This window comes from Aotus nancymaae, unplaced genomic scaffold (assembly GCF_030222135.1).
Source record: "Aotus nancymaae isolate 86718 unplaced genomic scaffold, 86718_ANA_hifiasm-v0.15.2.pri h1tg000007l, whole genome shotgun sequence".
NCBI classification, from domain to species: Eukaryota; Metazoa; Chordata; class Mammalia; order Primates; family Aotidae; genus Aotus; species Aotus nancymaae.
In genome coordinates this window covers 62905934-62928836 of record NW_026988418.1, presented here as the reverse complement: position 1 = coordinate 62928836, position 22903 = coordinate 62905934, and the positions used below count along the sequence as shown (strand labels likewise).

General features: G+C 38.5%; 1 protein-coding gene across 1 annotated transcript in view; it reads left to right on the top strand.

Moving 5' to 3' along the window:
* Positions 1-22903, top strand: part of CTTNBP2NL (CTTNBP2 N-terminal like) — a 63854-nt gene continuing 40951 nt past the window's right edge. The window contains exons 1-3 of the mRNA XM_064372716.1: positions 1-69; positions 13326-13450; positions 17013-17120. Of these exons, the coding sequence (XP_064228786.1) occupies positions 17022-17120 (99 nt within the window). The 5' untranslated portion in view covers positions 1-69; positions 13326-13450; positions 17013-17021. The remainder of the gene's footprint in view (positions 70-13325; positions 13451-17012; positions 17121-22903) is intronic.

The following is a 22903-nucleotide window of genomic DNA, read 5'->3' as shown; positions in this document are numbered from 1 at the left end:
GCGGAGCCTCAGCCGCTGTGGATTGGGAGTGGAGGCGGAGGAGAGTGGTTCCCGGAGCGTCGCGGAAAGGTAGGAGCCACTAGCCCTGGGGCTTGGTGATGGCTGGGAGGCCGGGTTCTAGAGAGCAAAGCAAGGGTAGGGGCACTGATAGCGTCCCGCCGCCGTCCCAACGGCTGCTGGGCCCATCCCCTGAGGGGGCGGGGCCGTCTCCTCCACCTCCCGGTATTCCCCGAGGAGGCGGCTCCTCATCCTTCGAGGGTCCTCACAGCTACTTTTTGTCCCTCGTCGATTACCAGCTCCTCAGAAGGGGGTTCCCTCTGACATCCCTCATTCGAAGGCTCCTCCCACCCCGCACCTCAGCCTTGGCGGAGAAGACTCACAGGTACCGATTCTCTAGGCTGCCGCCCCCAACCCCATTTTGTACCCCCGGAAGGCCATACATCCCTCCCTACACCTGTCCCAGCTCGCCAGGCTGGGACTGGAGCTGCTTTCCTCCGTAAGATAAAATTAGTGTTTTCCAAAAAGGAGGGATGGGGCGAAGCAGAAATCAAAGACGCGACCTAGACAGTCAGCTTTACCGAGGAAGCGGCTTCCCCGACTTAAGTTCTTCCCATCCCCCATTCTCTGATACTCAGTCTTCCTCCCGCCGCCCCTGGCATCCTCTGGCCTTCTGTGAGGAGTCAAGGGCTGTCCTGCTTCGGGACTTCTTTGGACTCTGAAAGAGGGAGAAATAGGACCTCCTCTCCTTTACCCTTTGTACCTTTCCTCTACTTTATGTTCCTTCTGGGATAGTCCAGCCTCTGAGGGTTTCTTAGGTTTGAATTGCGTTTCATTTTTCCTTTTCCACCTTATTTCTTCCCTGAGAAGTTGATGAAAAGCCATCTTACATTTCACAGTGAGGTGGGTGTGTTGAATATCTGCAGAGTTGGCTTTGTGTGGGCAGGAATGCAGTGTATGTGGCTTGACAGTCAATGAATAACACCGTGCTTTCAAATGAAACAGTATACAAAAGTAAATAAATAGCAGTCGATTAGGAATGAGTATATCCCAGTCTAGGGTGGGCTGGTCCATTGCTCAGGGAGACTGCAGTTAACCTTGAAGGTATACTGCAGGTTGAAACAAAAGGCAGGAAGTATTTGAAGAAAATTCAGGTTCAGTTATCTAGGTTTATGATTAATCTAGTCCTGTGGCCTGTGGTTACTCTCCAACCCCTTTTTTATAGTGTCCCCCTCCCCCCGCCCCCGGGAAACACATATATATTTTGATTGGCTTTACAATCATCTACCAACATTGAGAGGATGAAAAGAACAATTTTTAAATCTCAGAGATAAGAGTAAATAAAGGCAAGATAGAAATTCTAGCTATTCACGTTTACGAAAACGTGTCTCTCTAGTGTGCTTCTAAAGGTTTTGTCAAGTTGGCCTTCATTTCAGCAGGTGCAAAGTGTTGATTTTGATCTCATGTTAATGTCATTGACTCTCCAATAATCATCTATCACTAGCACTTTTATATATTAAAATTGGCAATATTTTTAGCATAGTTTCTTTTGTTTTCAACCTCAAGTCCACCTCCCCACTGTCAGCTATAGCGGAAAGCTGATAGCAATAAAATGCAAGGAGTTGGAATGACAGAGGGTGATTGTAATGACTGTTGTCTTTTACCTGCTTGATTAGACTTCCTGAAGGTAGACTTCCTGAGGCTATTATTTTTGAATAGTTAGGTTTCAAAGTTTCAGAGCCACTGGGTGCTCACAGATCTTTTCAGCGATTGTTTCCAAATCTCCAATAAGAAAGTACAAAGAAGAAACTGGAGGTGTCTCTAGCAAACACAATGTGTGCTGCAATAGAAGGTTAAGACGTTGGCCCCCAGCAATTACAGCAGAAAAAACTAAAAGCAGAACAGAAAATCCCAAAAAGATAAGTCGTATTATGTCAGCAGAGAACAGAAAATAAACAAAGGTAAGAGTCTAAGGAAACAAAAGTTGCGGCGATTGCCGGGCTTTAATAGAGAGGAAAAACAAACAGTGTTCTTTTATTATTTAGCACAGTAAGCAAGATCTGTTTATTACACTTTTGGGTCTTGAAAATCTTTCCTTTAACCTTTTCAACATCTGTTTGGTCATGCTAGATGAAGAAAAGCATAGTATGCTAGGATATATGTCTGCTCTCTCCTCGAATTATAAATTCTTTGAAGGCAGATAGTGGTATTTTTTGTTTTTCATCTTTGTATCTTTCACAGTTCCTAGAATGACTTAATGAGTGTTTAATTTAGTTTGAAGCTGTCACCTTATGGTAGACTGACAGGTAATGCACTGATAAGATGTGATACAACTTGTTAGTATAAACAGCCTACTTGTTGTCTTCTTTTAACTTGATTTTTCCCATCTGCTGTCTTATGAAATTGCAATGTCTTAAGTGACTAAAATATTGAATGTCCTATAAAGAAATATCTGCAAGGCAGAGTGTGGTGGCTCATTCTTGTAATCCTAGCTGTTTGGGAGGCTGAGGCAGGAGAATCGCTTGAACCCAGGAGGTGGAGGTTACAGTGAGCCGAGATTGTCCTATTGCACTCCAGCCTGGGCGACAACAGAGAAACTTCATCTCAAAAAATAAAAAATTAACAAAATTTAAATTTCTGAGATTTGCTGCTGACTAAAAATTCAATCTTCCAAACTTCAGTTTAAAGCATTTTAGTGAGAAAATGACTTATCATGAGCCTGGAGAATGTACTTACAGCACAGACTTTAAAGGCAAACCTAGGTTCAAATTCCAACTCTGTGTGGGATCACTATGTGATCCAGGGCAAGAAAATAATTTTCTATCTTCACCATAGCTCAGTCTTAGTTTCCTCAACTGTAACAAAGAAATAACTTGGAGAGATTTCCTTGAGGATTACACGAATAGGCCAGGCGCGGATGCTCACATCTGTAATCACAGCACTTTTGGAGGCCAAAGTGAGTGGATCACTGGAAGCCAGTAGTTTGACACCAGCCTGGCTAACGTGCAAAACCCTGTCTCTACTAAAAATGCAAAAATTAGCCAGGCATGGTGGTGTGCGCCTGTAGTACCAGCTACTCAGGAAGTTGAGGCATGAGAATTGCTTGAACCCAAGAGGTGGAGGTTGCAGTGAACTGAGATTGTGTCACTGCACTCCAGCCTGGGTGACAGAGTGAGACTCTGTCTCAAAAAAAAAACAAAAAAAAACAGGATAGGATTACACGAATATACATACACGTATATCACAAAGCAAGGTGCCCAGAATATAAGAAGCACTTAGTAATTGATAGGTATTATTATTAGCACTTGGCATGAGAGTTAAATAATTTAATATTAAACATTCTTTTACTCCTTCAGCATGTTAGCAAAGGTGAAGAATTAGTGTTGGATTTTAGTTATTGACTGGTTTTGTTTCAAATTTTTCAACTTACGTCTAAGTCCTAAGGAGAGGGAAACAAAGCTTGCTTGTATATGTTGTGATCTCAAGCATATGAGCCAAGGATTTTTAGGAGAGTGTGTATCTATCTTGGAGTGTGTGTATTTAATAATTTTGTCATGCACATTATCTTTCTTGAGTTTTTTGGCCCAAGGAAAAAGAAGGGCAAAGGATTCAGCCAGCTGATGTCTTCTTTCTGAATTGTCAGTTGCTCTACTCCAAGCTCTACTCATTTAGCAGCACCATCCTGAATGTCATATAAATGGTTTTGTGGATACTGTGATTACTGTGCAGAATTATACCTTCTGTGAAATTTAAGCGACTTTTAATGCTAATTTTGATTATAAGTGGTTTTTACCTTACTTTTAAGACAGCCTCCCCCACTGTCCCCAAAGTAAGGAGCCATGATAGGAACAACCAAAACTGGAGTGAGAAGAAAACATGGATGGGGAGTTGAGTAGAGGTGGGGGAAGGTGAAGGGCAGGAGTTTGTGTGTTCAAGAAAACAAGACTACAAGGAGGCATTGAACTATATAACGCAATACACTGTAATATGGTTCCTCGTTGCCAATTATTTCCAAACTCTACATTTCAGGTACAGAACCAAAACTTCAATCTAAATGTGTCATTTGCAGTTTAATTAATCCTTTCTGAATTCTGGAGCCACAAAGAATATAGTTCTAAATTGTTACTGAATTTAAAGAATGCAACCCTTAATTGTTGCTGAATTTAATAGAAACTAGAAAGGAAAATAGGAGAGCACAGGATTAAGGGGTCTATATAGACAAGACTCCTGACCCTGAGCTTCGGGAGCATCTGCATAGATTCTTTGCAGAAAGCTGCTGGGAAAGACTAGGCTGAAGCTGAAGTGTGCTCTGGGTCTACCCGCCGTAAATTGGTGAGAGCCAGGGAAGAACAGAAGGGAGAAGCAGAGATGAATTGTTTTAACATGAGATAAGAATTGTAAGTTACAATGGAGAGAAGGATGAAGGATAACTAACAGGTAAGTTATAGGAGAAAGAAAGGAACACAAACTGTTTTTTTGTTGTTGTTGGAGATTGGTGGCTGGGGGAGGCCCTCATTACTTGGTTTCTGCTAAATAGTCCTTTCTGTTACAGCAGGTGCTACAGAAGTAACAACAGAACCAATCTAGTTCTTAACTGACTTAATATTTGAGGGTATAACAATGACCTGGTCTATCCCTATATATCAGTTTCATCCTGTTGCCTCTTGCCCTTAAATTGAGGGCACAGAATAAATTTCCTTAAAAGGCTCTATCCTCAAAAGCTTCTTCACTTCTAAACCCTTAGCCCTCACCACATTAACAGACTCTTAACATGTTCCTCTTGGGGGTCGAATTACTTCTCATTCGGCATGTCTCATATCACAGTCATCATTTCCCCAGTAAACCCAGTTCCGTTTCTAACATCCCTGTTTTTGCTAACGGCATCATCATTCTAGTCACCCAGTCTCAAAACCTCAGCTGATCTGGGATTGATTGGTTCCCCTCTTACCTCCCTAAATGAAAATCAGTCATTTACTGTAAGTAAATCCTTGAATAACTAAGTAAATTCTTTTTAAGGTCTCTTTTTGTCAGTCTCTTCCATTCTTACTGCTACCATCCTAGTTCATACATTTTTGCCTCATACCTATGCTGTTAAATTTTTCTCCCGCCTACTTTTTCTGTTTCCATTTTCTCTTCAGTCAAGTCAGCTTTGTACTATAAGCATTAACCTTCCTAAAACTATGCTTTTGTTATGATTTTCACCAGGTTAAAAATGTTTAGTGGCTTCCTGTTGTCTAAAAGGTTAAGTCCAGTTGTGTTGGCTGAGATTGAAGGTGCTGTACATTTCTTTCCAGCCAGCATTTTCTTAGTATCTCTTTGAACCAGAGACTCCTAGTGCTAAGTTTGATCAAGTTTAATAGACAGAGTAGTTGTTCAGATGAGTTCAGTCTTGTGAGACAGAAGACAGATATGTAAACAGATGAATTAACATAATAGAATGTGATAACTGCTGTTGAATTACAAATATAGATACATTATGCATTTAACTTAATGTAAAAAAAACTGTGATAGTTTTAGAAAACCCATTGCTCAGTCATCACAAGTTAAAGTTGTGACTTTATAAGAGCTGTTAAAATTCAGTGAAAGCAAAGGCATGTGTTTACCTGTATGTTAAAGGCACAAAAAACCTAGGCAGAAGAATGGTCTTTTCCCAAATATTGTGCAGATACAGTTGGCCTAGACATTTGTTGAACATGTCCCTAAACTGATTTTCCCAGGAACTGGCCAGGCCATCTCTTTCTGTTTGGAGCAAATCAATCTGCCAAAAGTCAGAAGTAAACTTGTTTTTGGTTTGTAGACACATGAATGATAGACAGTGATTGGAAAAGGAAAACTTCATTATCCTTGTAGATGGTACGCTCTTTAAGGGTGAGAAATGAGGGAACTGACCAGTCACTGACTGATTTAAACAATGCAGCCTCCTGTTACAGTGTGTTTGTTATGTCCATTTAGATAAAGAACTTAACTTCAAAGGTTAGATGATTCAAAGAGCTTTTTTTAAGTCAGTTATCTGACTTACAAGGCAAAACAACATCACCAGTTATATTTCTGTTAGAGGATTATTTGAAGTTTTTTTGTACCTTAGAGAAAGTCAGGTTATGGGCATAGCTAAAACACAGGTACCTTAACTGTTTTATGGTTAAATCTTGACACCATACTCCAGAGTTTCTCCCCAGTGTGGCATCCTAGTGGAGTCAATGACTTCATCCTACATTAGCATTTGAAGAGTTTGCATTCCAGGCTGCCTCTAGAATTGTGGCCCGTGAATCATTTTACTGAAAATAATCAATCTACATGGTATTGTTCCCTTGTTGTGGTATTTTACAAGTTATGGTGGCATTATTTCAGAAAAGCAGAAATTTAGGAGACTGATGGACAGATAGACACTAGAGACAGATACATATTTGATTGAAATCATGTTATAATTTAATTTAAATGAAGTAAAGCCATCTAACAAATAATATTGAAATGATTCAGTCTTCTGGTAATATTCTGATGATAAAAGACAGATCTTTTATATAAAATGTGCAATGATAAAAAATTTATTAATATAAAAGTCATTATTCATTTTCATTAACATCCATTTCAGTAGCTTAACTAATGTAGTTCTTCTAGTTTGATCTTGTCTCAGATGAGAATACTTGAAACGGTGTGAACAGATACCCAGGTAGACAGACCTTTTTTTTTTTGAGACAGAGTCTTGCTCTGTCGCCCAGGCTGGAGTGCAGTGGTTCGATCTTGGCTCACTGCAACCTCCGCCTCCTGAGTTCAAGCGATTCTCCTGCCTCAGCTACCTGAGTAGCGGGGATCACAGGTGCGCACCACCACGCCTGGCTAATTTTTGTATTTTTAGTAGAGATGGGGTTTCACCATGTTGGCCAGGCTGGTCTTGAACTCCTGACCTCAGGTGATCTGCCTGCCTCAGTGTCCCAAAGTGCTGGAATTACAGGCATGAGTCACCATGCCCGGCCCAGACCTGTTTTTAATAGCTTTGCACTAATGTTTCATTTGAGGGAAAAGATATTTGAATGTTTGTTTATGGTAAGGCTACTTCCTTCTTTTCTTCAATATACATATAAATCTTGCTGGCACCATATAAGAGAGACAGTGAGAGAAAGACAGATGTGTACACACACACTCACACATTCTTACTCTCATACTCACAGAGAGATACAGCAAAGTTGCATGAGTCTTAGAACTAAACAAAACAAAACCTGATACCTATTATGTTGTCCCAGAAAGTGAATTAGACTGGATCTTAAAAATACATGTGTGCTAGGCCTAGTTCTGTTTCATTATATTCACATAACAACTCTGGCCTCAGTATTCATCTTTAAAATGAGAGTGCTGAATTAGATTATTGCTGAGGCTCCTTCCAGCTTTGAGAATCCTTCTTTAGCTGAAGTTTTCCCACCATACAATTCCTAAGGCTGATAAAATGAGAAGATCAGATGTAAGCTGTGGTTCCCAAGGGAGTCTCTGGAGTCAATTTACCTGGGTTCACATCCCATTTCTACCACATACTAGCTGTGAGGCTTTGAGCAAGTTATTTAGTCTCCATGCCTCAGCTTTCTCATCTGTTAAATGAGGAGGAGGATGATAATGATGATGAATTTGTTGGGGATGGTTATAGCATGTCACCTAAGGTTGTTGTAAAGACTGAATTCATTAATACCTGTACATGTCAAGTATTTAGAACACTGTCTGGCATACATTAATGTTTAGCTCAATAAATGTTTTATCTTTTTTCATTATTACTACTATTGCTTAAATTCTGCTTAGAAAACTATGCTATAGAACTCTGAGGTGGTGATGATTATTGCTGATCATATATCATAATTCATTTCTCTACTAAGCATAGATCCAGATAATCTGGTAACCTGAAATCGGTTTTGAATGTGAATAGAGCACTGTGTATTTGAATAGAATACTACAGTATTATAAATGTTGACCCTAAAGAGTATTAGCTTAATTATAGAGCTGGTGTCTTGAGACCTACTTCAAAGTCTATATTGGCAGTATTGAATAAGCAAGCATCTTGATCCCTTGGCACCATTGTAATTTCTTTGTAAGTGTACTATTCATATTATATTTCAGGATAACTCAAAACATCCTTGTGGGATCCTGAAATTGAATTTTTCTAAAAATGTTCCCAAACCATTCCGTTTTATATAATGCTGTCTGTAGTGTGGCTGGAAAAAAAGACTGATAAGCAAGGCATTCTGAGAAATAGTATGTTATAGTGCTGTCATGGTAAGAGAAAGGCTTAGATCCCCTTACCTACAATTAGGTTAGATCTAGTTGTTCTAATAGTCTGTCAAAGTAGTAAGTGGTTAACATGTTGTGTGAGTTTGCTAGAGCTGCCGTAACAAAGTACCACAGATAGGGTGGCTTAAAAAATAAAAATTTATTTTTTCATGATTCTGGAGCTTAGAAGTCTGAGATCAGTGTGTGGACAAGATTGGTTTCTTCTGAGGCATCTCTCCTTGGCTTATAAAGATGGCTGTTTTCACATTGTCTTACCTTTGACCCATCTATGTCTCTATTTCCTCTTCTTGTAAGATACCAGTCATATTGGATTAAAGCCCACCCTAATGACCTGATTTTAACTTAATTATCTCATTAGAGATCCTGTCTACAAATTCAGTCACATTTTGAGGTACTAGGGCTTAGGACTTTAACATAGAGATTTTGGGGAAGTACAACTCAGCCTGTGTTATATATATTTAACGCATGTGTTATAGTTATCCAAATATTCCAGTAATATCTTTTACCTTTAACTGAGAGAAGCTTGATTTGAGATGTAAATCTTATACTGTTTAATATTGGATTGGATAAAATGAGATTAGTAATTGTACCTTGATTTTAGAACTTTTGTAAATAGTCACAAAAACAGCTTTTTTTTTTTTTTTGAGACAGGGTCTTGCTCTGTTGCCCAGGCTGGAGTACAATGGTGTAATCTTGCCTCACTGCCACCTCCACTGTCCAGGCTCAAGCAATTCTCCTGTCTCAACCTTCCAAGTAGCTGGGACTACAGGCACACACCACTACCCCTGGCTAATTTTTTTTTTGAGATGGAGTTTTGCTCTTATTACCCAGGCTGGAGTGCAGTGGTGAGATCTCGGCTCGCCACAACCTTCGCCTTCGGGTTCAAGTGATTCTCCTGCCTCAGCCTCCCGAGTAGCTGGGACTACAGGCAGGCACCACCATGCCCAGCTAATATTGTACTTTTAGTAGAGACGGGGTTTCTCCATGTTGGTCTGGCTGGTCTCGAACTCCCGACCTCAGGTGGTCCACCCATCTCAGCCTCCCAAAGTGCTGGGATTATAGGTGCGAGCCACCACGCCTGGCCAGCCTGGCTAATTTTTGCATTTTTTGTAGGGACGGGATTTTGCCATGTTGTCCAAGCTGGTCTTCAACTTCTGAGCTCAGGTGATCCACCAGCCTCAGCCTCGCAAAGTGCTGAGATTATAGGTGTGAGCCATGGCCTTCAAAATCAGCTTTCTTTTCTTCTTATTTATTTATTTATTTATTGTAGAGATAAGTCCTTGCTGTTGCCCAGGCTGATCTTGAAACTCCTGGCCTCAATTGATCTTCCTGCTTTGGCCTCCCAAAGTGCTGAGATTACAGGCATGAGCCACTATACCCAGCCAGTAAAATATTTTCTAGTAGCACGTTGAAATGTTTTACTTCCTAGACTAATCCTTAAATGCCAAAGAGGAATGAAAGGAACTATTTAGAATGTTGTCAGTCTTTATCCCAAATGAATAAATAATCCTAAAAAATTAGAATCTTAAATCTTTTGAGATAGTCGAGGTAGTGTGTCAACACCTTCTACCCCCTGATATGAGGTTGCTTTGAATACGTTTTGATTTTTTTTAAGGAGCAACTTGATTAACTGAAGCTTTCAGTGCATTTTTTAAAATAGCAGTGCATTTTTGTTTGTATTCAGATTTAGTATTTGTAAATGTGGCAAGTTTCTTTTTCATTAATATTTTATGTATTTTTAAGAAAGTACATGATCTTGTGGGAAACAAAAACTCCCATTTCACGTATCAATCTTGGTTCTCTGAATTTTAAGAACTAACTGGCCTCCTATATTTTGGCTTGGCTTATATGGATTGAAAGAGTCTTTATAGGCCGGGCACCGTGGCTCACACCTGTAATCCCAGCACATTGGGAGGCCAGGCAGGCGAATCACTTGAGGTCAGGAGTTCTAGACCAGCCTGGCCAACATGGTGAAACCCCATTTCTACTAAAAAATTAACCAGGTGTGGTAGCAAGCGCCTGTAGTCCCAGCTACTCGGGAGGCTGAGACAGGAGAATCACTTAAACCGCAGAGGCAGAGGTTGCAGTGAGCCAAAATTGAGCCACTGCACTCCAGCCTGGGTGACCAAGCAAGACTATCTCAAAAAAAAAAAAAAAAAAAAGTCTTTACATAATTGGAGTAAATTTCCTTTATATCTTTGCTCGCTAATCACTAATCACTTTGATAACCAATACTAAAAACTTACTGAATGGCCTTAATCTGAGTCATTTGTAGTCCAAATATAAATTTCTCAAATTTGATAACTATGTATAAATTTCTTGTTAGAATATCTGAGTATATAATTAAGTGATTTTTATCCAGTTTTGCAATAATGATCTCCTAGGTAAAATTGCTGATTTTTAAAAAATTAGCCCAGTGATTTATTAAAATCTATATAGATTTTTTTGAGGAGTTTCTATGTCAGGAACTATCTAAGCCTCATCTGAAAATGTTTTCCTACCTTATGTGGCAAAACCTATCACCTACCACCTGGAAAGAAAGAAAGCCTTCAGTTCTGTGTAGATATGCTCACTCCCAGATAACAGACAAACATCTTGCTTGTACTCCACCCTGCCCTGCCCTGTCCTGCTCTATTGCTTGCATAGCTACAGAAGCTGTTTGGGGTGTTTCTTTTTCTGCCACTCAGCAGCAATGCTTGTTATCTTATGGAATTAAGTCAGAATTCCAGAGCAGAAACTGGGACTTCTTCAAGAAGAAGCACAACCAAAACCAGAATGAATGGAGCTTGTGTATTATCCAGAGAGGGGAAAAGATCAGAGCCCAAGCCACACCAACATCCTTCTAGACAAAATCAGTACTACAGTTAAGAAGGCACAGGAGGTTGATGCAGGGTGTGCAGTTTCTGATACCCATAACTTCTGACTATTGGTACAAGAAAGTTCATCTAGAAAAGATTCATGCTAGCCGGGCACGGTGGCTCACACCTGTAATCCCAGCACTTGGGACGCCAAGGCAGGTAGATCATCTGAGGTCAGGAGTTCAAGACCAGCCTGACCAACATGGTGAAACTCCATCTCTACTAAAAATACAAAATTAGTGTATTTTTGGTGGCGCACATCTATAACCCCAGCTACTCGAGAGGCTAAGGCAAGAGAATCGCTTGAACCTGGGAGGCGGAGGTTGCAGTGAGCTGAGATCACGCCATTGCACTCCAGCCTGGGCGACAAGAGCAAAACTTCGTCTTCAAAAAAAAAAGAAAAGACTCACGTTGTCCTGGCTGTTGGCCTAAGATTTCATGGTGAGATGAAACCTGTGACTAGACCAAATGGTATACTGGACTGACTCATTTGAAATCACTTATTGATAACATAAAAATAAGTTATACTTAGCCCTTAAATGGGCTTATTTTTCCAGGCTATTAAATTATCTTTTTTAAAGATAAATATCTTTATCTTTTTTATGGTATATATTTATGTGTATTTTTATTGAGAAAACTATAAAGCTTAATATAGCTACAGCTGGCTATACCACAGAGTATGATAATGTATCCAGACAGTTTGTCTACAAGTGGTTTTTATTTCAGATTTAGAGACTGTAGCATTCTTTAGAAATATCTGTGTCTAAACTCTAAGGAAAGTTGGGTCTTGGAAGGAATGAGCTGAGCATCTAGTTGAAATGATCCTGTCCTTGAGAGTTACTGATGGTGACAATGACAAGTGACAGCTTAGAAGATAAGTAGGGAATGAATCTATAGACTACAATGTGGCATACCAAAAATCTGCCAGTCATATTTCTGATAATGAATATGAGGCTACAAATGCCCTTTTTCTGAATATCCTGGGCCACATAATTCTGCCCATATATTGGGCAGAAATTGCTGGAACAGCTTATTCAGTGGTTTGTGTATATGTTGTTGGATCTGTATTCTTGTCTATATAACAAACTCATACTTCCTCTCCTAAACTGAGAGATTCATAATTAGTTTAATAACTGATTCTTGTTTTAATGAAACAACCAAGAACTTACTGTGGCATTATTTCTTCCTTTGACACTGTCCCCATTTGACTGTTAGTTTTCAGCAACTCAAATGGGCTTTCAGACTTCGTGCCTTAAAATACAAGATGAAAATTACATTTTATCACATAAAATTTATCTTTTTTTTTTTTTTTTTCTCAAGACAGAGTCACTCTGTCGCCCAGGCCGGAATGCAATGGCACCATCTCAGCTCACTGCAACCTCCGCCTCCCGGGTTCAAGCGATTCTCCTGCCTCAGCCTCCTGAGTAGCTGGGATTATAGGCATGTGCCACCACGCCCAGCTAATTTTGTATTTTTATTAGAGGCGGGGTTTCACTATGTTGGTCAGGCTGGTCTCGAACTCTTCACCTCATAATCTACCTGCCTCGGACTTCCAAAGTGTTGGGATTACAGGTGTGAGCCACTGCACCAGGCCTAGGCATATCATTTTAAATAAAATTTGCTGGGCCAAATACATTGTTAGGAAATTATAAACAAAAAAATTACATATAATTTAACATGTAACATCTGATCATAAATGTGAAAAAGTGGAAGCTGGGGATGTGTAATCAGCCTTATAGACAGTCAAGATGCTAAGAGGCTGATTTGTTTGTTTATGGATTGTTGGGAGGTGAAGAGATGAGAATTTTCCTTACATGAATTTGGCAGCTTAAAAATTTCAGTTGTAATTTTGATATTTTTCTGTCTAAGTGCATTGTGCTTAAGTCATGGTGATTCAAGCAAATAGGTTTTTGTCATTTCAGGAAGAGAAAAGTCAGTAGTTAAAATGGCAGTGGACATCTTAAAGTAGAAAAGATCTCAAAAGCCTCTACCTTCCCTTATTTTAGTTGCAAAAGGGAAGTCAGATTCCTGGTATTTTTCATATATTATTCAACTTCAACTTGAAGAACTGGCTATTTTCTTCTTTCGTTATTATCAATCTATAGCTGTCAGGCCTCATCAGCGATAACAGTTGACATTAATGGGATTTACCAAACTTTATAGTATAGTCACATGAACAATAAATTTCTCTTTATTTTGCAGCATTGGACATATTTCCACGATGCTAATGGCATTTTAAGTATATTTGTCAATTTCTCAATTCTTTACTGAAGAAAACTTTAACAGTTTATACTTGAGGACTGAAGTGTGACTCTGCCAATTATCAGGTCAGTATCACCCCCACCTCTACCCTCACCTCCAAGAATATCACTGCTATCCTAAAATGTAATGCAGTTTTACTGTTATTCTTTTATATTTCAGACAAAAATTTATTGCAATGTCCTATATATTGAGATTACATTCAAATGCGTAGAACAGAAGGAACTGTTAAATTTTAATACTTATAAAGAGTGGTTATTGGAATATGCAAAAACAGATCTATTGTTTCTTATGTTACACAGCAGTGGCCTTTCTTTCCTCCTAATAGTTATATTGTATTCATGTAGACACTAAGCTGAGTTGGTCCCTTTTTTTATTTTAGACAGAGTCTCAGTCTGTCAACAAGGCTGGAGTGCAGTGGTGTGATTTCAACTCACTGCCATCTCCACCTCCCAGGTTCAAGTGATTCTCCTACCTCGGCCTCCCAAGTAGCTGGGACTACAGGCAAGCACCACCAGGCCCGGCTAATTTTTTGTATTTTAAGTATAGACAGGATTTCACCATATTGGCCAGGCTGGGTCTCAAACTCCTGACCTCAAGTGATCAGCCCGTCTCCACCTCCCAAAATGCTGGGATTACAGGCGTGAGTCACCGCACCCAGCTGAGTTGGGACATGTTAGTGAAATATTGCAGTTATTAACATTTGTGTGTAGAAGTGATTTATAAACACAGAGAAAATAAATAAGAGAATTCTTCTTTGTCATTGACAAGGAATAGAACTTTTTCTTGCCTAAGCTGTACTGTTTTGTAATTAAAGTGACTCTGAAGATTGTTGTCTTTTTACACTTTTATAAGGATGTATATTTATCATAACAGATCAAAGACTTTTTTCTTTATTTTACATATCCAAGAGTTTAGGTACAATGTAATTTAGTTCTTTATATATGTACCTCTTATTTTTATTTAATTAGACTCTCTAACAAATAATACTTGATTTTTACCTAAAAGCTTAAAATGGAACAAAGAAGGACTTCCCAATTGCAAAAGGGCAGCTGAAGTTATTTTTCAAGCCATCGATCTTGGCTGTCTACAATTTTTGATAGTGCCTTTCTTAAATTCTTTTGAAAAGTGAGACAGGATAATAGTTACTAATAATGAAACCATTAATAATGAAACCAGGTATCAGCAATGTAGTAAGACGTTCTACATTTATTAACTCAATCTTCATAGCAGCCTTCTGAGTTAAATATCATCATCCCCTTTCACAGATTAGAAAACAAGAGTCAGAAAACTTGCCCAGTTACACAACTAGGAAAATGCAGATGTGCCATGTGACTACCAAGCTACTTGTACTTTCCAATATAACCTCTTATAAAGTGTAGCTCTATTAGGTTTGTTAGAATTTTTGTTTAGTTTTGTTTTCATTTTTATTTTTCAAAGAGATGTTATGAGACGTATCTCTGATAATAAAGTGAATGTCATTTACTAGTTGCTAAAATTCACTTGTTAGAAAATTAGAGGCCAGGCGCGGTGGCTCACGCCTATAATCCCAGCACTTTTGGGAGGCCAAGGCAGGCAGATCACCTGAGGTCAGGAGTTTAAGACCAGCTTGGCCAACATGGTAAAACCCTGTCTCTACTAAAAATACAAAAATTAGCTGGGCATAGTGGCACATGCCTGTAAACCCACCTACTTGGGAGGCTGAGGCAGGAGAATTGCTTGAACCTGGGAGATAGAGGTTGCAGTGAGCCAACACTGCGCCATTGCACTCCAGCCTAGGCAACAAGAGTGAAACTCCGTCTCAAAAAAAAAAAGAAAAAGAAAAAAAAGGCCAGGTGCAGTGGCTACCACCTGTAATCCTAGCACTTTGGGAGGTGGAGGCAGGTGGATCACCTGATGTCAGGAGTTCAAGACCAGCCTGGCCAACATGGTGAAATCTTGTCTCTACTAAAATACAAAAATTAGCCGGGCATGATGGCGGGTGCCTGTAATCTCAGCTACTCAGAAGGTTGAGACAGGAGAATCGCTCGAACCCAGGAGACATTGGTTTCAGTGAGCTGAGATCATGCCACTGCACCCCAGCCTGGGCAACTGAGTGAGATTCCGTCTCAAAGAAAAAAAAGAAAATATTAGCAGTTAGAGCTGAGGTTGCATTGAAGATGTTTTACTGTACTTTAAAAAAACTTGTACAGCATGTCCTGGAACACAATCTAACAACAAAAAGAAGTATACATTTTATACATGTTCACTTAAAAGCAGTAGCTCTGGAAGGAATCAGTTCTTCTTTTATGTTCCCCCTACAATTTAATAAGAGTGATAAGTTACTGGAGGGTATGTGAACTAGTCATGTTATGATTCACTTTAAAGAATACTATAAGAGTGGCAATTTGGAAGTAAGAAGTGGAGAGAGAAATAATATTGTTACACTTTGGAAATTATAAAATATATCTTACCATACACACTGGTCAGAAGGCCCTTCCAAGATTGTACAGCAGTCTAACTTCTATCTTTATGTGCTTTGTGAGAATTAGTCCTGTAGAAGGGATTGAGTTTGTGCCGTGCAGTTTGCCATTTAATATACTTTGGAACATGCAGATTCTCAGAGAAATGTGAACTTATGAAGTCAGATAAATTCAGTTTGTAGTAGCCTAGCCAGTTAAGATTTTTAAACAGGCCTGGCACAGTGGCTCATGCCTGTAAACTTTGGGAGGCTAAGGTGGGAGGATTGCTTGAGCCCAGGAGTTTGTGTCCAGCTTGCGTAACAAAGGGAGACCCCGTTTCTACAAACAAGAAAAAGTAACCAGGCATGGTGGCATGTATCAGTGATCCTAGCTACTTGGGAGGCTGAGGCAGGAGAATCACTTGAGCCCAGGAGGTTGAGGCTGAGGCAGGAGAATCACTTGAGCCCAGGAGGTTGAGGCTGCAGTGAGCTATGTTTACACCACTACACTTCAGCCTGGGTGACAGAGCAAGACTGTGTCTTAAAAAAAAAAAAAGAAAAAGTGTAAACAATATTCCTTAAGAATTCATTTAAAGTAGATTTACATATAGTTGTATAAGTCTCTTTTATTATATAAAATATAATTATGGTGATAGCTATTGTCTGTGGAATTGGACAATTTAAAAGAAAAGTTTCTCCCATACTCCCACTAAATATTATCTTTGCCCAATTTTATTTTGACTAATTGAAGAGGGATATCAGAATGTTTTATATACAGTTTTGGAAATTGGTTATCTAAAACTGGGAAATCTTTTCATGGTCTAACAATTTTTCAAAGAAATAGTATTCATTGTAACACAATTTTACCTGAAAAATTAGTGGCTAATTCTTTCTGAGATTTTCTGGGATGTTTGTTTGTAAATATGTCTGGAGGAAACATGATGAAAAATTGATCTTTGTGAGTGGTAGTGAAATCAATAATTAAAGTGAATTTTATTTTCTGTTGATACTAGGTTTGTGATTAACATCAGAAAACTTATATTTCTATTTAATTGAAACTATTTCCTTTATTAAAGCATTTGATACTATCATTACTCTTCTTATCTCTCACTTTATCACTTTATTTTTTCTTTAATTATATCAAATTAACTATGTTTTTGGAGATTGTCTGATTATTACCTTTGTTTTAGGCTTTCAAGATGAATCTGGAAAAACTCAGCAAGCCTGAACTTCTTACGCTATTTAGTATTCTTGAAGGAGAGCTTGAAGCAAGGGACCTTGTTATAGAAGCCTTAAAGGTATGTTAAAAGAAAAAAAAAGAGAGACAGGTCATCATATATTTTGAAAGTCATTCATTGGTTGTAATTCATTTAACTAGGGTATTTTTGTAGTGTCCACTGAAGTTGAATGGAGGACATACTGATACTTGCTATAGGTAGCCACATATATGGGGTGATATATGGGACACTGGTGAAACCTTTCTGTTTTCAAAAGAATTCCCTTAGTTTCTTGATCTGATGTTTAGACCTTGAACTTCATTCTTTCTTTTTTTTTTTTTCCTGAGACAAGGTCTTGCTGTTGCCAGGCTGAAATGCAGTGGTGAGATCTCGGCTCACTGTATCCTCCACCTCCCTGGTTCAGGCGATTCTCCTGCCTCAGTCTCCCGAGTAGCTGGGACTACAGGCGTGCGCCACCACGCCCGGCTAATTTTTGTATTTCTTGTAGAGACGGGGTTTCACCATGTTGGCCACGATGTTCTTGATCTCTTGACCTTGTGATCCACCGACCTTGGCCTCCCGAAGTGCTGGTATTACAGGCATGAGCCACCGCACCTGGTTGAACTTCATTCTTTTAGTTTAGTGACCCTTAGCTGTTTTCAAATGCTGACCCCTTTGAGACTTGATAAGACCAACTTCCTAATAAATGTATATACATCCATATATCAGAATTCAAAATATAGTATCTGGGAGATCAAGGATCCTATGAAAATATCCATGGATTCTCTGGACCCAAGATTAAGAATTTTTACTTTTGGTAGTGGTTTTAGCCCATTCCTAATTCTCACTGCTAATTGCCTATTGTTATTCTCACTTCTTTCCCCCATTTATCATCTGTCTCAATCCCTTCATAATAAGGGTAGGAGTGGGGGTGACAGCTGCCTCTAATGGAAAAATCAAAGGATGACCTTGTTTTCTCTTTTATAGTTTTACCAATAAAAACTTTTTACTTTTCAGCCTTAGAAACTGTACAAACCTGCAGTACTTTATGTGTCTGTTTACTAATCACGGTATCCTCAGCACCCAGCACAGTGCCAGGCATAAAAATGTTCAGTAAACATTTGTTGAACAAACGAAATGATTGTATCATTATGGTGTGTTACTTTAAAATATTACTGTAATACTTCAAACTGGATGTTGTGAATTACTAAATTTTAAAGCCTTTTCTTTTGTGTGCTCTGCAACATACACTGCCTTCTGGTTTTAATGTTAACGGGTGCTTTTTGCACATGTTTTCCTAAAATATATTTATTTTCTTCATGAATCCAATTTTGGTTACTATAGGCAGCTTCTGATAAGTTGAAAGAGAAGCTTGAGAAGCGGGAGCTAAAATTAAAGGAGCATTTTGATACAAGATACCATTCAGAATCAGGCCACAAGTGTTGTATTTAGTCTGCATATGGTCTGTAGGTGATTCTGAGGCTTAACTCTATGCAGTTTAGGTGAAATGAATGGCTTCACCAGAAGTGAAACATCTTTAAACAATCTATTGTTAGATAAAATAGGGGGCAGCTGGGATTAAAATTGTTTCAATCCTTTGAGAAAAGCAACTGCCATAGCATTCTTTAAACCGAAGTATTTTATTTATGGAGTTTTGGGGGTGGGGTTTGTTGTTTGTTTTGATTCTGCAATGTATCAGGATTTTACTGCATTATTTTTATAGCTTTTGCTTACAATAAACACCTGTTGAACTTTATGAACTAATATGGCAACTAATTTTCTTCCTTTTAATATTGGTTCTTAATTCATGCTTAATGGGTTGAAAAGATTTTGGTCTTTGTTCTAAATAGCTGTGATTTGTTTTTCCTTTCTGTTTTGCTTCCAGTAAAAAAAGCTTATCTTTTTATTTTCTCCCTAGCTTCAAAATAGATTTTTGTGTGAACATAAAATCTGTTCTTTAACCATGTATCTCTAAACAAAACCATATGGCTTACTGTCACTTCTCTGGCAAGGCTTGAGTTTCTTTAGGGATATGTTATAAAGTTCCCATATGCTGTAAGTTGACCTAACCTATAGAGTTAGAATTGTAAAAGAGCTACATTCCTATTCCAGAATTTCTGCAAAGTGCCAGATTGCAGCTATACTCTTCTAGAGCCCCATAATTATGTTCTTTTTCTCCCCAGAAGCCTCCTCACTCACTCTCCATTGCAGCCAAGACATGTTTGGCATAGAACCAGGGAAAGCCAATAGAAAATAATGTAACGCATTATTCAGTGTCTTGTATATTTCAAATCTAATTGTTACAGAGGCCATCTATACTATATTTTGCCCTAATTAGATTTTATTTAAAGTGGCTTTCTGTTTTAGAAGGAATCATGTCAGGAAAAAAAAAAAAAACCTTTATGAAAGTCCCTTTCATTGCTTTCATTTCATGAATAAGAACACTAAAGGAATACCCTCTACAATGAAAGCAAATTACATTGCTCATGAACTGTCTATGGGAAGCCAAGAGTGGAACTACACAGTTCAGCAAGAAAGCCTCAGTTCATTAATTCCAAGCAAATCCAGAAAATGGCTTCCTACCGTAGTCTGTGATTGCTTCAGAGGAGAAAAAAGGAAGGTTAATCAATGTCCATTTAAAAAATATGAAAAATAGATTTGACTGCTAATAAAATTTAGATTAAATAATTTGTTTCTAAGTCTTCTACATTGGGAATGTTACATCTGCACATCTTAGATCTGATGCAAACACACAAAATGGCTTCTGTGACTAAATAGAATCTACCTTGCCTTTATTGGTATCACTTTATTTTAAAGTATTATTTAAATTGTCTATAGAATGATAAATGGTGAAGTATTACAGCTTTCATGTAGAATTTAGGAGTCTTGAATTCCTTTCCACTGATGCCTTGATTATAAAACAGGTATAACTCTAAAAACTGAGGATTGAACTTTGTTGTATTTGGCCAAAGGCCACTGCAAAATTCCCCAAGCAAGAAGATTTACAGGGAAAAACGTTATAGATATGACAAAGATAGAAATATATTTAGAGTATGAGATTATATAATACATCATTCTATAGGTTTAACTGTTGTGAGTTTTTTCAGCAACAAAGGGTTAAAATGAAAATATCTAAGTGTTATGTCTGTGTTGAAACAATTAACTTTTCACTGTAAATATTCTGGAAAAAATCATCATAAGGATCTTATGACAGTGCCAAATACAGAAAACAAAATAAAAGTTACCATGGAAGGTGCTGTGGCTTAAAAACATCACAGCTATGGTCATATAGTGGTTAGTACTCCGTGTTGTGCCTGCAGCAAACTCAGTTTGTATCCAAGTCATGGCACCAAAAATCTAAAAAAATAACATTGCAAGTTCACTGTAATTCCATAGTCTAACATCTGCTTTTGGTCGTGGCCTTGTACTTATTATAGAAGCAGATTATTATAAAGACTGGTCTGAAATGAGACAGGTAAAACTGAACTTAGCAATCACTGTACATTGTTCTATACTAATAAGCCTGTGAAGAGAGTTTGCATTTTTTAAAAAATCAGATATTAGCTTGTTTGACAACAGATCTTTGAAAGTGTTAAATGGACTCAAGTTGAAACATTCTTTGGCACCCATAAGCCTGAACCTAACAATTCTTTGGCCAAAAATGATCCCATTTTAATAGTTTTTAGGAAGAACTTTTAAGATTGGGATGGGTGGTTTAGATCATTGATAAAGATCACATGAACATAAGCTATAACTGACAGAAGTCCAATTTCTGTCTAGATAACTGGGACATTAGGGTGAAAACAGAACTTTATTTAGGTTACTGAGTTATAAGGTTTTTATATTTCATAATCTTTATTATGAAACATATTAATGAATTAATCAGTGGCCATTTGTGGCCACATTTTAATGTGTTTTTTAGAGTTGGAGTAACTGTTCTTTTTTTTTTGAGGTGAAGTTTCACTCTGTCGCCCAGGCTAGAGTGCAACTGCATGATCTCAGTTCACTGTAACTTCCACCTCCCTCCCAGGTTCAAGCGATTCTCCTGTCTTAGCCCCTCCCTCCCTCCAACCCAGTAGCTGGGATTGCAGGTGTGTGCCACTACGCCCAGCTAATTTTTTTATATTTTCGTAGAGATGGGGGTTTCACCATGTTGGCCAGGTTGGTCTCGAACTTTGGACCTTAAGTAATCCACCGGCTTCGGCCTCCCAAATTACAGGTGTGAGCCACTGCACCTGGCCTCGACTGGCTATTTTTATTCCTATGCTCTCTCCCTTTCTTTTTCTAGAGACAGTCTTACTCTGTCGCCTAGGCTATAATGTAGTGGCTGGAGTGTGCACCTCACTGCAGCCTCAACCTCCTGGGCTTCGGTGATCCTCCCACCTCAGCCTCCTGAGTAACTGGGACTACAGGGCACACCACTATACCTGGATAATTTTTGCATTTTTTGTAGAGACAGGGTTTTGTCATGTTACCCAGGCTGGTCTCGAACTCCTACTCAAGCAATTCTCCTGTCCCAGCCTCCCAAAGTGCTGGGATTACAGGCATAAGCCACCGTGCCAGCCTATTCCTGCTCTTTCTGAGTGAAGTTTATACATGGATTCCTGGTTTTTCAAAAAAGAAACATAAAGATAATTACTAGGCACTCTTCAAAATGATCAACCAGAACATTCAATTAAGTGTAGCTGTTAGGAATATGAGCTTTCAAGTAAGACAGACTTAGGATTTGAGCTCTGCCACTCAATTGTCATGTGATCTTAGACAATTTATTTTACCTTGTAAGCTTTATCTGTAAAATGGTACGGTTATTATGAGGACCAAGAGAGACAGCAAATGCTAATTGAAGTGCTCAGTGCTCATTTACTTTTAGTTACTATTATTAGAACATAGGTTCAAAGTCCATCCATCCATTTAGGAACAAAGATATATTCCATAAAGCAAGAAATACTAATAAGGCCAGTCACTGTGGCTCATACCTGTAATCCCAGCACTTTGGGAGGCCGTGGCAGGAAGCATTATGTTGCCAAGGCTAGGCTCAAACTCCTAGCACTTAAGTGCTAGGAGTTTTTCATTATAAAGAGAAGGAACCTGGAGCACTTAAGTGCTAGGAGTCACTTAAGTGCTAGGAGTTTGAGTCTAGCCTTGGCAACATTAATGAGACCCCCATTTCTGCAAAAAAAAAAAAAAAAAAAAAAAGAAGGAGGAGGAAAAGAAAGAAAGACTGATAATAAATATGCTACCCTTAGTAAAGAAAATGACGGTTCTTCTCAATTAAATCTTGGTTGTTATTAGTGGTGCTTGTACATTACTTGTTTTTCTTATGAGAATTGATAGTTTTGAGTTGACCCATTTGTATCTACACACCCAAAAGCATGTATTTTGAGACAGCAAAGGTTAAGCGTGTACTCTGGGTCATGGAACAGATGTTATAGTCCTTTTCTTTGTAATGAAAACAGGAAATACAGGGATAATGCAGAAGCCTTTGTAGCAGATTTTTTTTCATTGATGTGTTTATTCTTCCATTGTTTGATTCAGCATATTATATTTTGGCTTTTTTATACAGCTTTATTGAGGTATAATTGACATGATAAACTGTATGTTTTTGATATGTGCAAATTGATGTTTTGATGTATTTCCCCATGAAACCATTATCCACAATCAAGATAACAAACATATCCATTGCTCCCCAAAATGTTTATGCCCCTTTGTGACCACTCCTGCCCAACTTTCCTCACTGCTCTCCACCCCTGCTTCCAAATCACTCATCTGCTTTCTGTCATTAGAAATTAGTTTACATTTTCTGAAATTTTATGTAAGTGGAATCGTACAGAGTATACTCCATTTTGGTCTGACTTCTTTCACTC